The 13,639-nt window shown below is 42.5% G+C and overlaps 2 protein-coding genes across 5 annotated transcripts in view; one reads left to right on the plus strand and one right to left on the minus strand.

Moving 5' to 3' along the window:
• LOC143026503 (large ribosomal subunit protein uL11-like) overlaps positions 1-5,123 on the plus strand; it is a 49,489-nt gene extending 44,366 nt beyond the window's left edge. For both annotated transcript variants that reach the window (XR_012966493.1, XM_076187021.1), the window contains one exon: positions 5,044-5,123. The gene's annotated coding sequence lies outside the window, so the exon portion shown is untranslated. The remainder of the gene's footprint in view (positions 1-5,043) is intronic.
• LOC143026502 (long-chain fatty acid transport protein 1-like) overlaps positions 1-13,639 on the minus strand; it is a 63,940-nt gene that overhangs the window by 11,937 nt on the left and 38,364 nt on the right. For all 3 annotated transcript variants that reach the window (XM_076187018.1, XM_076187016.1, XM_076187017.1), the window contains 4 exons: positions 12,727-12,874; positions 5,277-5,478; positions 5,024-5,098; positions 4,609-4,726 (listed from right to left, as the gene is read on the minus strand). In XM_076187018.1, coding sequence (XP_076043133.1) covers positions 4,609-4,726; positions 5,024-5,098; positions 5,277-5,478; positions 12,727-12,874 — 543 coding nt within the window. The remainder of the gene's footprint in view (positions 1-4,608; positions 4,727-5,023; positions 5,099-5,276; positions 5,479-12,726; positions 12,875-13,639) is intronic.

The following is a 13,639-nucleotide window of genomic DNA, read 5'->3' on the forward strand; positions in this document are numbered from 1 at the left end:
ATGCATGAAGGGATGGAGAAAGAGGGTCGCCAATTAAATGAAGTGGCCTTGCTGTGGATGTGCTGTGTCTTGCTGCATTGCTTCTGACCCAGGGTAGTGGGTGAGATGTAGGGATGACCCATCATCCAGGAGGAGCCAAGAAAAGAGGGAGGGATAGTGAATGGGAGTGGAGTATGTGGGGATGAAATGGGTGGGAGTGGATTTATGCCTTTGACTTTGGCTACTTCCCATGTAAGGGGGAGGAAGCCCTTGGTATATGTATGTATTGTATTTATTTTTTTATTTTTATTTTATTATTATTATTTTTTTTTTCATTGTGTGATAATGCCATGAGATTCAGAGTTGACAAAGGACCAAATTACAGCAATATCATTACTATGTGACAGGAAAATCCAATAAAGCTATCTTGATCCAGACTGGCATATCACTGCAGTGTCCAGAGATGGACAAAGAAATGTAAGGCCTCAGGACGTGATGACCTGCCACTCCATATTAAGAGGAGATTGTATGAAGGAGTGATTGTGCCAACAGCACTGTATGGGGCAGAAACATGGAACATAAGAGAAGGAGTTTGAATGTGTTTGAGATGAGGTGTCTGAGAAGTATGATGGGAGTTACTAGGCTGGATAGTGAGAAATGAGGAGGTGAGGTAGTATGTGTGAGAAAAATTTGACACAGCCCGAAGGGATTTCTCCCTGTCTTCTCCTTTTCTGCATGAGAGGATGGAGAGAGAGGGGTTGCTGATTTAATGAAGCGGCCTTGCTATGGATGTGCTGTGTCTTGCGACACTGCCTCTGACCCAGGGCAGTGGACAAGATGCAGGGATGACCCGTCATCCAGGAGGTGCCAGGATAAGAGAGAGGGTGGAGGGGAGTGGTGTATTAGGGATGAAATGAGTGGGAATGGTTTTTATGCCTTTTTCTTTTTGGCTACCTCCCTTGTAAGGGGGAAAAAGCCTTTGGTACATGTAATAATAAACACTGAAAATGTGATCAAACCAGTCCACACAATCCAGGGGTAACTACAAAATATATATATATAATCAAGATGCTGATGCCAGCATCCTCATGTACACTCATGCCTTATGATGCCTACATAGGTGTAATCATATTGAAGTGTCTAAGGTCCTTCAGTGATAGGTGGAAGCTGAACTTAGAATCAAAGCAAAGGAATTGAAAGAAAAGAACCCACAACTCCTGCAACAGGTGCCTCAGGGCCATCCTTGGCTATGAGCATCGGGGGTCATGCCAGGTAATAATCTGGGCTTAATCCCCATTGAAAATATTTCCCAAATGTCTATTTCTCATTACACTCTTTAAACCACCAAGGCATTTACTCGCTTCTCTCAATCTACATTCTACCTCCACCTTCACTCCACCTTTTGGGAATGGATGCGAAGAGGAGACTGTATGAAGGAGTGATTGTGCCAACAGCACTGTATGGGGCAGAAACGTGGAACATAAGAGAAGAAGAGAGAAGGAGTTTGAATGTGTTTGAGATGAGGTGTCTGAGAAGTATGGTGGGGGTTACTAGGCTAGATAGAGTGAGAAATGAGGAGGTGAGGAGGAGAACAGGGGTGAAAAAGGATTTGGGAGAGAGGGTTGATGAAAGAATATTAGGATGGTTTGGACACATGGAAAGAATGAGTGAAGAAAGACTAGTAAAAGAGGTATGGAAGGCAGATGTGGAGGGAGTGAACATGAGGGGACGTCCTAGGATGAGGTGGATGGATGGGGTAAAGGGGGCTTTGGGGAAGAGGGGAATGTCTGTTGAGGAAGGAAGGGAGAGGACGGAAGACAGAGGTGAGTGGAGAATGGTTGTATATGGATGATGTTGTGACTGCAGGAGGAGGAATGGGCGGGGGGGGGGGGGTGGGGTAGTATGTGTGAGTAAATTTTGACGCAGCCCGAAGGGATTTCTCCCCGTCCTCTCCTTATATGCAAAGGGGGACAGAGAGGGGGGGTCGCCGATTAAATGAAGCGGCCTTGCTGTGGATGTACTGTGTCTTGCGACACTGCTTCTGACCCAGGGCGGTGGGCAGGGTTCAGGGATGACCCGTCATCCAGGAGGTGCTCAGATGAGAGGAAGGGTGGGAGGGGTGTGGAGTGTATTTAGGGATGAAATGGGTGGGAGTGTTTTTATGCCTTTCCCTTTGTGGCTACCTCCCTTGGAAGGGGGAAAAAGCCTTGGTATATGTATGTATGTATGTATGAAAATATTTGGGGACTCTTTAAGCGACAGCTACAAGGACATAACACTGCAACTGTGCCAAAGCTTGTAAAGGAGATTCAGGACATCTAGGGCAACTTGGAACCCCACATGCTTCAAAGCCTTTCTGAACCAGTTCCTCGATGCCTAGAGAACTGTTTGAAAAGGATAGGACTCCCCACAAAGTATTAAAGGCTGGCAAGTATCCCCAAATATTTTTGTTAATATTTTATTATTATTATTTTCTTTTTTTTTGTGTTGCAGGAGAAAAAGGCACCATGCCAATACTTTTAGTGCTGATTGTATACATACACAACATATTTACCTTTAAAATTAGGTAAAGACATGTATACCAAAGTGCTCACTGGCCGAGCAGGTTAAACTGTTGCTATTTACAGCAGAAGTCAAGGTTAAGGCAATTCAAACCCTACTGCCAGTGAATTGGACCAAGGGCATGGTTCATTAAGTTCTGCATCAAAGTCATCTATAAGGGGCACTGCCCTAGCCTCCTGATAGGGGGTGTTCACAAGGTTATAAAACCTTTTCCCCATTCAATCCACTGCCCACAGGATATTTTTCTCCTTAAAGAAAACATGGCAAAAGAGGGTCTGGGGAGAGGGTTCAAACCAGAACCCTTGTAACAGTCACTAGATGTGGGTAAAAGGATGAGAATAAAAGAGAAGAGATTGGCAGTACATTTGTAAGAAGACACTGTGTTAGCATTGGGTGAAACAAAACTGAAAGGGAAGGGTGAATTAAAGTCTGGGGGTAGGGTGTCAGGAACAGTGAAGGGGCAAGGTAAGGAAAGAATATTACTGTTGGGATGTGACAATACGTGTAAATATGTGGTGGAGCAGAGATAAAATGCAATAAAATGAAATTAAATGAAATGGCACTTATACGACAATTGAACATGCATTACGCACTTGTGGGAAAAGGAAATAAATTAAAACTTGATCACCCACACTGTGACTTTTGTTCACCTTGTCCACTCTCACTCCCGTAGTTTGAAAGGAGCCCAATTTAAGCTACATCTGTGTTGGTGTTTTTAGCGCCCAGGTATATAGGGTTTTGTTATCATTTGTCTGTTTGATTTTCATTTATTATTAGTTATATGTCAATTTATTATTATTTACTATTTACCTGTTTGTTTATTATTTAACTATACCTATGCATTTATTTATGTATTTTATTTGTTATTTACATTATTATAGTTTTTATATATTGTTTATTTATTGTAAATTTTGACGCAGCCCGAAGGGATTTCTCCCCGTCCTCTCCTTATATGCAAAGGGGGACGGAGAGGGGGGGTCGCCGATTAAATGAAGCGGCCTTGTTGTGGATGTGCTGTGTCTTGCGACACTGCTTCTGACCCAGGGCGGTGGGCAAGGTGCAGGGATGACCCGTCATCCAGGAGGTGCTCAGATGAGAGGGAGGGTGGGAGGGGTGTGGAGTGTATTTAGGGATGAAATGGGTGGGAGTGTTTTTATGCCTTTCCCTTTATGGCTACCTCCCTTGAAAGGGGGAAAAAGCCTTGGTATATGTATGTATTTATTGTTTTCTTATTATTATGATTTTTTTTCCCATCCGACCTAGATATGGACCAAAAGGTCTCCTATCGGCATGCTCCGCATTTGTAATCTTTGTCATTAAAAATGATGTGGGCAAAGGTGAAACTGTGATGGGAGAGTTCTTTTGTGAGTGCAAAAGGCCCTGATGATATGAAAAGTTAAAAAGGAAAGCATCTTACATTGTTTTAAAGAGTGTGTAGAGAGTTTTTAAGAAATATAAATGTATTGAAGGGGGTAGGGGGGTCTTAATGCAAGAGTAGGTCAACAGCAGATAAGTGGAATAGTAGGGAGGTATAGGGTGACAGGAAGGAACTATAGCAGAGATATCAGATGTTGAAGGCAATGCAGCCAGGCACATCTCTTCCACAGCAGGGCCCAAAATCTGGAGTTGGTTTATCCCCACCCCTCTCCTCCTCAATTCAAAGTAATCTATGAAAAAGATGAGAAGGAAATCTCTTCAAAACAAGTCATCCTTTTATCCATTTACTTCTATTCTGCACTTTCTTTCCCACTTACTGACATTCCACTGCATCCAATGCTTCTTTGTCCCCATCCATCCATATTCTTTCACCCTCTGAGGCTCATTTCACCCACTTCTGTTTTCCACAAGTAGTCGGTCTTTCTTAATTAATTTCTTCCATATGCCCAAATCACTTCAGCATTCTCTGATGAACCCTATTTGACATCTCCCTTACCCCACACCCCCGACACCAATTCTAATGGGTTTCATTCACATCTCCTATTCTCTGCCTCCCTCCAGAAAATGTGACCTGAGATGGAAACCCATTTGACCACCCCACCCATTTCTAGCACCACGTGGATTACTCACTGACATTTGCAATGCCCTCAGTAGCTCCGTATACTTCATTGATACATGGATTGTTGAAGCGTGCAGTGAACTCTTCCCAAATCTCTGCACGTACTCCATTCCCAAACATAATTCGTACCTTGAGGATTACAGAGAACAACTAATAATTATCAATGTTCATCCGATAGCATACTTTATAGATTTTGTTCTGAGTACAATGAATTCCACCATAGAGGTGTACTCATGAAACTGGGACCTCCTTTAATTCTAGGTCCACCTTTCAGCTATATTAAACAGTACAACAGAGAAAAGAATTTAAATAATGAAATGCTTACACTGTAGTTTCATAAACCCAAGTACTGAATGAGAACAATTTCACATATACAAATGCATAAATTGAAGTACAACCACCCTTGCAATATATGTGACATCTTACTTTATGTTGTTTGTCTTCAGGACGTGGTGGCTGTGTCAAGAGGTATCGACACAACTCTCCAACATACTGAGCAACCTGCAATAAAAGCATTTAAAAACAACTATATTGTTAAATATCTACAAATCAATGTGAAGCATCCTCCACATACTCAAAAGTTCTAAAACTAAATTTTCAAAACACATGCACCTACAACTTTTTTAATACTAATGAATTAAGTAAAAGGAACTAAGTTCCAAAACGGAGTCATCCTCACTGTGCAACCATAATTCTTGGCCTCCACCCAATAACGTGAGGCTGAGAACTTTTTTCTGATGACTGCTGTGTTGTTAAAGATGAGGACCTGCCCAATGCCTGCCATGCCACCCGCTGTATGGTACAGAGGCAACGGGTTGTAGATGATCTCATCATTTGTCATGCCAGTCATGTAATGGACACCAGAACAGAAGAAAAGGTACCTGTGAACAGTCTAGACTGTCACAATTGGGAAAGTGAACATTTTCAAACAGTAGCACATTAGAAAGTTTTACTGTCACTAGAAAAAATTAAATTTATTAGACAGCCAAGTAAATTCTTGCACAAACAAGGTGCAACTAAATACAAAGATGCAGTAGAACAGACATTTCAAAACAACATACTTGCATTACATTTGTGGTGCATTGTATTAATGAAAACAAAATACATATTACTTCTTAGTAAACATGAAAATGAGTATTCATAATTGTGAAATACTTAAGAGAACAAACCAACAAATATTAACATGCTAAAGGAAAGCAACTTTATAGATTATTTGTTCCTGATGTAAAGATGTGAACAAGTTGCCTTAACTACCATACATTTAATCACTGAGATCGTGCTAACAAAATAGTATTCTTACTATAAAACTGCATAAAATTAAGCTTTGCAAGATACATCAATTTGTACACAAGGAGCCAAGTTCAGTCAAGTCCTAAATTCACACATACATACATATACCAAAGGCTTTTTTCCCCTTACAAGGAAGGTAGCCAAAAAACAGGCATATAAACCATTCCCACCCATTCCATCCCCAATACACTCCACTCCACTCCCCTCCACCCTCTACTCTCCCTCATATCTTGGCAACTCCTGGATGACGGGTCATCCCTGCATCTTGTCCACTGCCTTGGGTCAGAAGCAGTGTCGCAAGACATGGCACATCCACAGCAAGGCCGCTTCATTACATCAGTGACCCCCCCCTCTCCTTCCCCTCATGCAGAAAAGGAGAAGACAGGGAGAATTCCCTTCAGGCTGTGTCAAATTTTTCATACACATACTACCTCACCCTGCATTACCCCCACCCATTCCAACTCATGCATCACAACATCATCCATATACAACCATATTCCATTCATCCCTGTCTTCTGTCCTCTCCCATCCTTCCTCAGCAGACATTCCCCTCTTCCCCAAAGCCCTTTCACCCCATCCATCCATCCATCTCATCATCTCATCCTAGGTCGCCCCCTCATGTTAACTCCCTCCACATCTGCCTTCCATTCCTCTTTTACTAGTCTTTCTTCACTCAATCTTTCCATGTGTCCAAACTATCCCAATACTCTTTCATCCACCCTATCTCCCAACTCCCTTACCACCCCCGTTCTCCTCCTCACCTCCTCATTTCTCACTCTCTCCAGCCTAGTACATACATATACCAAAGGCTTTTTCCCCTTACACGGGGGGTAGCCAAAAAGAAAAAGGCATAGAAACCATTCCCACCCATTCCATTTCCTATATATTCCACTCCCCTCCACCCTCCTCCCTCCCTCTTATCTTGGCACCTCCTGCACCTCCAGCCTAGTAATAAATCTTATCTAGAAGACACCTTTACTTCTCTCAAGCAAAATCATGTCACCTTTTTCTGCTTTATACACAAATATTCCAGTCTACTCTTCTCCAAGTAAAATATCAAGTATCCTTTTAATCACTAGAAACAACCAATTCTATAGGAAAACTACAAATATATTCTGATGATAAAATTTCCAAAATTTTCCAGAAAAATATGCAGAGCTTTTGAATTATAGGGGTCCCATTTGATTTGGGTCCCTATTATTCAAAAAGGCAAAATTGGGATATCTATTGTTCAAAAGGTCTACCAAACCTAACCATTTTATTTCTGCATTTTTTATTTTGTTTTCTTACATGGGACCAAATGGAACAATTGGGGTCCCTGCTCTTCAAAAGCTCCAAATATGTATAAGAACCCACAAATGGTGGAAGTAAATTTTTCCACCTGATTTTCTTTTTTTTTTTTTTTTTTCTTCTCTCTCTCTTCTATCCCCCCCAACCCCAATCTACAGCAATGTTTTCCTGTGGGCAGAAAATTAACTGTCTTTGCAAACTCCAGATACATACATATACCAAAGGCTTTTTCCCCCTACATGGGGGGTAGCCAAAAAGAAAAAGGTATAGAAACCACTCCCACCCATTCCATTTCCTATATATTCCACTCCCCTCCACCCTCCTCCCTCCCTCTTATCTTGGCACCTCCTGGATGATGGGTCAGATATATAGTATATAATAGTCAGATATTTACATTTAAAATCTCTCCCATACCATCTGCATGAAGGCATGGCTAACTACCATCCCAAACCAAATTACAAACATCACAAGTCAAAATTGCCACTCTGCTAACAATATTCACCCCCAATTGTGGCCATACAGATGGCTAAATATCTTGAAATGATGAACATTCTGACACTCAATTTTGCTTCAAATCTGGAAGGTTGTGTGTGTTGAACCTTTAAAGTTTTTACTCGAGAGTGATACAATACAAAAGATAGAGGGGTGAGTGCACTGTGTATACCTTGACCTAGAGAAGGCATCTGACACATTATCTCACAATCAATTTGTGTGGAAATTGGAGCATGTTGGAAGACTGACAACCAAACTACTAGAATGGATGAAAGATTTTTTTAAGGAAATATACACAAGAACACTACTAAAGGACAAGATGTTATCACAACCCGCATGATGAAAATTTCTGAAGTACTTTAGCTGGTTGGATTTCATGTTAAAACCTGTAGAGGTGGCTTGGGCATTTGTGCTCCTGTTCCTCTCCTACAAGTTCCAATTTGCTAAACTCCTCCCCCTTTTGTAGATCTATATAAGGCAGCTGAGCATGACTCGTTCTTGCTCCAACTACATCTAGATTTATGGAGTATCAGGAGTAACCACCCCTTCCCACCTCCTCCTGTCTCCAAGGTCTTGTTGCTGCCCGTTGGCATTTCCAGCCTCAGTTCTGTCATTAGTTAGTGTAGTATACATATGGCCATTGGCGGATACATATCTATGCATGTATAGGATGTGTATATGGTTTGCTCAGGGCTCTCCCAACTGCCCTATTCCATGACAACCTGTTTCCCAACCTGTGACATGCATCACGAGCTCATTCATTGGCCATTAGCTGCTGGTCATAACCACTTGTTTGTGTTGGGTCTTGAAGCTTCAGAACCGACCTGACGTCATGGCCAGTTGAGTGTAAATAGAAGGGAGTAAAGCAGCCAAAAGCTTCAGTTGTGTTTTTTCAACATTGGCTTCTACAAGTTATCTAGGTTCTCTACAGTAGTGCAATGGATTGGGAGGGGCAGCACCAGCATAAGCCTCCTCTCTGAATTATCAATGAATGATGCGCTGCCAAGAACGCAAATACTAGTGAACAGTAAGAACTGTAACACCTTATTAACACCAGATGTACCAAATGCATTGTGCATGTCCCTTTGTGTTTGCGCTAGACGAAAGAAAATGTCCACATGACTACGGTGAATGGCGAATCATACAAGTGTATGGGTACAGGCAAGGTACAGATACAATTGTTCTCAGGTGCATCTGTGACTGAGTGCACTAGTAGTGCTAGAGTAGAACTAGGAGTTGAGGAGCAATGGAGATAGTTCAAGGAAGGAGTCACACAGTGTGCAAAGTTGGTGTGTGGAACAAGAAGGATGGGAGGAAATAGAAGGAAGGGATGAGTGGTTTGATGAAGAAGCAAAGAAGGTTGTAGAAGAGAAGAAGCGAACATTCACAGATTGGTTACAAAATAGGATGAGAGAATTATATGAGATGTACAAAGAAAAGATAAGAGAAGTAAAGCATAAGATAAAGGAGGAATAGAGGAGAGCAAATGTGAAATGGGGTAAGAGTATGACAAATTTTTGAAAGTAATAAAAATATGTTTTGGAAAGAAATTAAGAGAGGAAGAGGAGACAAATCAAGTAGAGAAGAGAAGGTAAAAGGTGCAGATGGAGAGATGATAATGGAAGAGATGGCAGTAAGAGGAAGATGGGCAAAGTACTTCAGGGAGTTGCTAAATGTGAAGGAGAATAGGGAGGGAAAGGTAGTTCCAGTGGGAAGTGCTAAGAAAATGACAGTGATGAATGAGGAAAATGGAGGAGAAATAAGGAAAGATGCAGTGAAAGCAGTTATCAAAATGATGAGAGCAGGCAGGGCACCTGGGTTGGATGGGTGTCGTGCAAAATATCTTTAAAAAAAAAAAAAAAAAAAAAAAAAAAAAAAGGGAGGTATACTCAGCGCCCTTACATGAATAAGGGCTGCCCCTCCCCCAGGAAAGTTCTCAGTGACATCCCACCCCCCTCCATCATCACCACTTCCTTCTCCACCATCCCTTAGAGCCTGTTTTAGCTATTGGCTTGAGAAATAATTAAACGGATTTTATAAATTGTATTGAATGTCCCTATTGTAGAAAGGACAAGGGAAAAATATTTCATATTCTGTTGATTCTAAAGCAAAATTCATATATTACTGTAAAATATTCAGGGCTCCTTTGACCTTTTTTATTATAATTATTTTGTCAGCCTTGTGGGTGGCATGTCCACACAAGAATTGCCACCCCATGGCATATGCCCCCCCATGTCAGGGCCCTGAGTACAGTGATGGTGGATTAGCTGGTGAGGTTGTTTAATGTTTGACTAAACGAGGGTACAGTGCTGAAGGAGTGCCTGTATAGTTCCTTTATACGTGAAAGGGGGACAAATGTAAGTGTAGTAGTTTCAGAGAGGTCAGTTTTTGAGTGTAGTTGGGAAGGCTTATGCGAAGGTTTTGATCGAGAGGATTAGGAGATGAACAGGAAGTAATTGGTGAGGAACAGTGTGGGTATAGGACAGGTAGAGGTTGTGTGGATCGGATTTCTGTGGTAAGGCAGATACATGAGAAAGCTTTTGGAAAAGGCAAGGATCTTTTTTGGGCCTTTACTGATTTGGAAAAGGCTTATGACAGGATAGACAGGAAGGCACTGTGGGAGGTACTGCAGATATATGGGATAGGAGGAAAGCTGATAAGAGTAGTCAAGAGTTTTTACAAGAGTAGTAGAGCCTGTGTTAAAATTTGAAATGGAGAGAGTGAGTGGTTTGAGGTAAAGGTGGGACTTCACCAAAGATGTGTTATTTCGCCTTGGTTGTTCAATTTATACATGGATGGGGTGATGTGAGACGTAAACACAAGGATAATAGGACTGGGGATTGGAGATGGTTAAAGAAAATGGAGAAAAAATGGTGGCTTAGCCAGTTGTGGCAGGATTAGAGGAGGGGTCAAGGGAGTTAGTGACAGAGTTTGAGAAAGTGTGAGAAAGGAAGTTGAAGATAAATGTGGGTAAAATTTAGATGATGAGATACACAAGGGGAGAATGTGGCAGCAAACTGGAAGTAAGTATTAACCCCTTCCATACGGTGCCGCACACGTAGGCGTCATGGACTTAGATCTCGGTGGCAGCAGCCAATGCCAGCCGTACGACGTGTCGTAATAATACTCGCATCATAAAATATAGTCACCGCTTATATCGATCGTTCTCTCTTCACCCGTGAATTTTGATAACCATAGAAAATGCGATTACAAAAGAATTAGAAAGAATGTCATTATGGAGGGGCGACTACAATAAATATAATCAAGACGCCGATATGGCAGCCTCGCGAATACACTCGCTCCCCATGACGCCTACGTGTGCGGCACCGTATGGAAGGGGTTAAGGAAGAGAGACTGGAGGAAGATGTTAGCTTTAGATACTTGGGTGTGAATGTGGTGAGAAAAGGAGGAATGGAGGTGGAGGTTGAATATGGATTGAGAGAAGCAAGTAAATGCCCTAGGGGATTAAAAAGTGTAACAAGAAATAGACATTTGGGAATGGATGCTAAGAGAAGATTGTATGGGATGATTGTGCCAACAACACTGTATGGGGGCAGAAACATGGAACTAAAAGAGGAAGAATTTAAATGTGTTTAACATGAAATGCCTAGGAAGCACAATAGGGGTTACTAGGATGGATAGAGTGAAAAATGAAGAGGTGAGGAGGGGAGTGGGGGTGAAAAGGGGGTTGGAAAGATAAGGTTGATGAAAGAGTATTGGGATGGTTTGGACAAATGGAAAGCACGAGTGCTGTGTCTTGCTACATTACTTTTGACCCAGGCCAGTGGGTGAGATGCAGGGATGAACCATCATCCAGGAGGAGCCAAGATAAGAGGGAGGGAGGGGGGTGAATGGGAGTGGAGTACGTGAGGATGGAATGGTTGGAAGCAGATTTTATGTCTGTTTTTGGCTACCTCCCTTGTGAGGGAGAAAAAGCCGTTGGTGTATGTATGTATACCAGTCAATTTTATTTAACTGAAAGAACTCACCCCACTGTTTAAGTTAGAACCTACTTAAAATAACAGTGTGCCGGTGGTATAATCAGAAGTGGGGTCTCACATTTGCTTATTTGTTGGTTTGAATCCTGCACTTCTCTCCAATTTCCATTAGTGACTGTGATTGTGTTGTGATTGTGTTGTGATTGCATGAGGAGGAATGGGCAGGGGTAGTATGTGCGAGTAAATTTTGACGCAGCCCGAAGGGATTTCTCCCCGTCCTCTCCTTATATGCAAGGGGGGACGGAGAGGGGGGGTCGCCGATTAAATGAAGCGGCCTTGCTGTGGATGTGCTGTGTCTTGCGACACTGCTTCTGACCCAGGGCGGTGGGCAGGGTGCAGGGATGACCCGTCATCCAGGAGGTGCTCAGATGAGAGGGAGGGGGGGAGGGGTGTGGAGTGTATGTAGGGATGAAATGGGTGGGAGTGTTTTTATGCCTTTCCCTTTTTGGCTACCTCCCTTGTAAGGGGGAAATAGCCTTGGTATATGTATGACTGTGACCTGCCCCAACAGCTCATGCACATAGGGCAAAAGTGACAGCTTCAGCTGCAGCTATGCACCTCCTGGTCTAGGCCCCCTCACCTTCCTTCTTTCTACTTTGGGTAACAGTACTGATAACCACTTTTATCCCCAGACTATACTCAAGGTTTATGGTTTCACTTTAATAAACAAAATCTATTTCACAACAAACCCACAGTCCCAAGGCATTCCAGCATACAACTGAGCTCCCCAAAGATCTCTCATGAAAGAAATGTTTAACTGTTGTGTACGTGTTAGTGTACACAGCGAGTTAATACTTTCACTGCCACAGAAGCCATTGGTATATCCTAATATGGAGACACTCAGGGTTGCATCTTTGAATGAAGGTAAGCAGGGAGATGATGTCCTAACATTTGTCCTATATGACCCAGAATAGATCAATATTAAAGTACAAATTTACCTAGTATCTAGCATTGCTTTACCAAATCAGTTACAGAAAATACTGCAAAACTTCTCTTTTGTTCAACTAGAACGTTCTCCAGACAAATGACTTGAATATACATGAAAACTAGTATCCATACCGACAATGTTTGATGATTGCAGCCTTGGGCAAACCAGTTGTTCCCGATGTAAAGATGTAAACAAGTTTGTCAGTGAAGCTCACACTATCCAACTGGGGTGGCGGAAGTGGTTGGGCAGCAGAAAGGGCCGTGTCCAAGGCTATTGCACCTGAAAAGTAACACTCAGTAGTAGAGAAAATTTCAACCTTGTTATATACATATACCAAAGGCTTTTTCCCCCTTACGAGGGAGGTTGCCAAAAAGAAAAATGCATAAAAACAGTTCCCACCCATTCCATCCCTAATACACTCCACTCCCTTCCACCCTCCCTCTTCTCTTGGCACCTCCTGGATGACAGGTCATTCCTGCATCTTGTCCACTGCCCTGGGTCAGAAGCAGTGTCACAAGACACAGCACATCCACAACAAGGCCGCTTCATTAAATCGGCGACCCTCCCTCTCCGTCCCCTCATGCAGAAAAGGAGAAGATGGGGAGAAATCCCTTTAGGCTGCGTCAAATTTTTCTCATACATACTACCTCACCCCCATCCCCCCATCCTTTTCCCCTCACGGATCACAACATCATCCATATACAACCATTCTCCATTCACCCCTGTCTTCTGTCTTCTCCCATCCTTCCTCAACAGACATTCCTCTCTTCTCCAAAGCCCCTTTCACCCCATCCATCCATCTCATCCTAGGTCACTCTCTCATGTTCACTCCCTCCACATCTGCCTTCCATACCTCTTTTACAAGTCTTTCTTCACTCATTCTTTCAATGAGTCCAAACCATCCCAATACTCTTTCATCCACCCTATCTCCCAACTCTCTTACCACCCCTGTTCTCCTCCTCACCTCTTCATTTCTCACTCTATTCAGCCTAGTAACCCCCATCATACTTCTAAGACACCTCATCTCAAACACAATCAAACTCC

Source organism: Oratosquilla oratoria, chromosome 6 (genome assembly GCF_046742065.1).
Source record: "Oratosquilla oratoria isolate Oo_2021 chromosome 6, ASM4674206v1, whole genome shotgun sequence".
NCBI lineage: Eukaryota > Metazoa > Arthropoda > Malacostraca > Stomatopoda > Squillidae > Oratosquilla > Oratosquilla oratoria.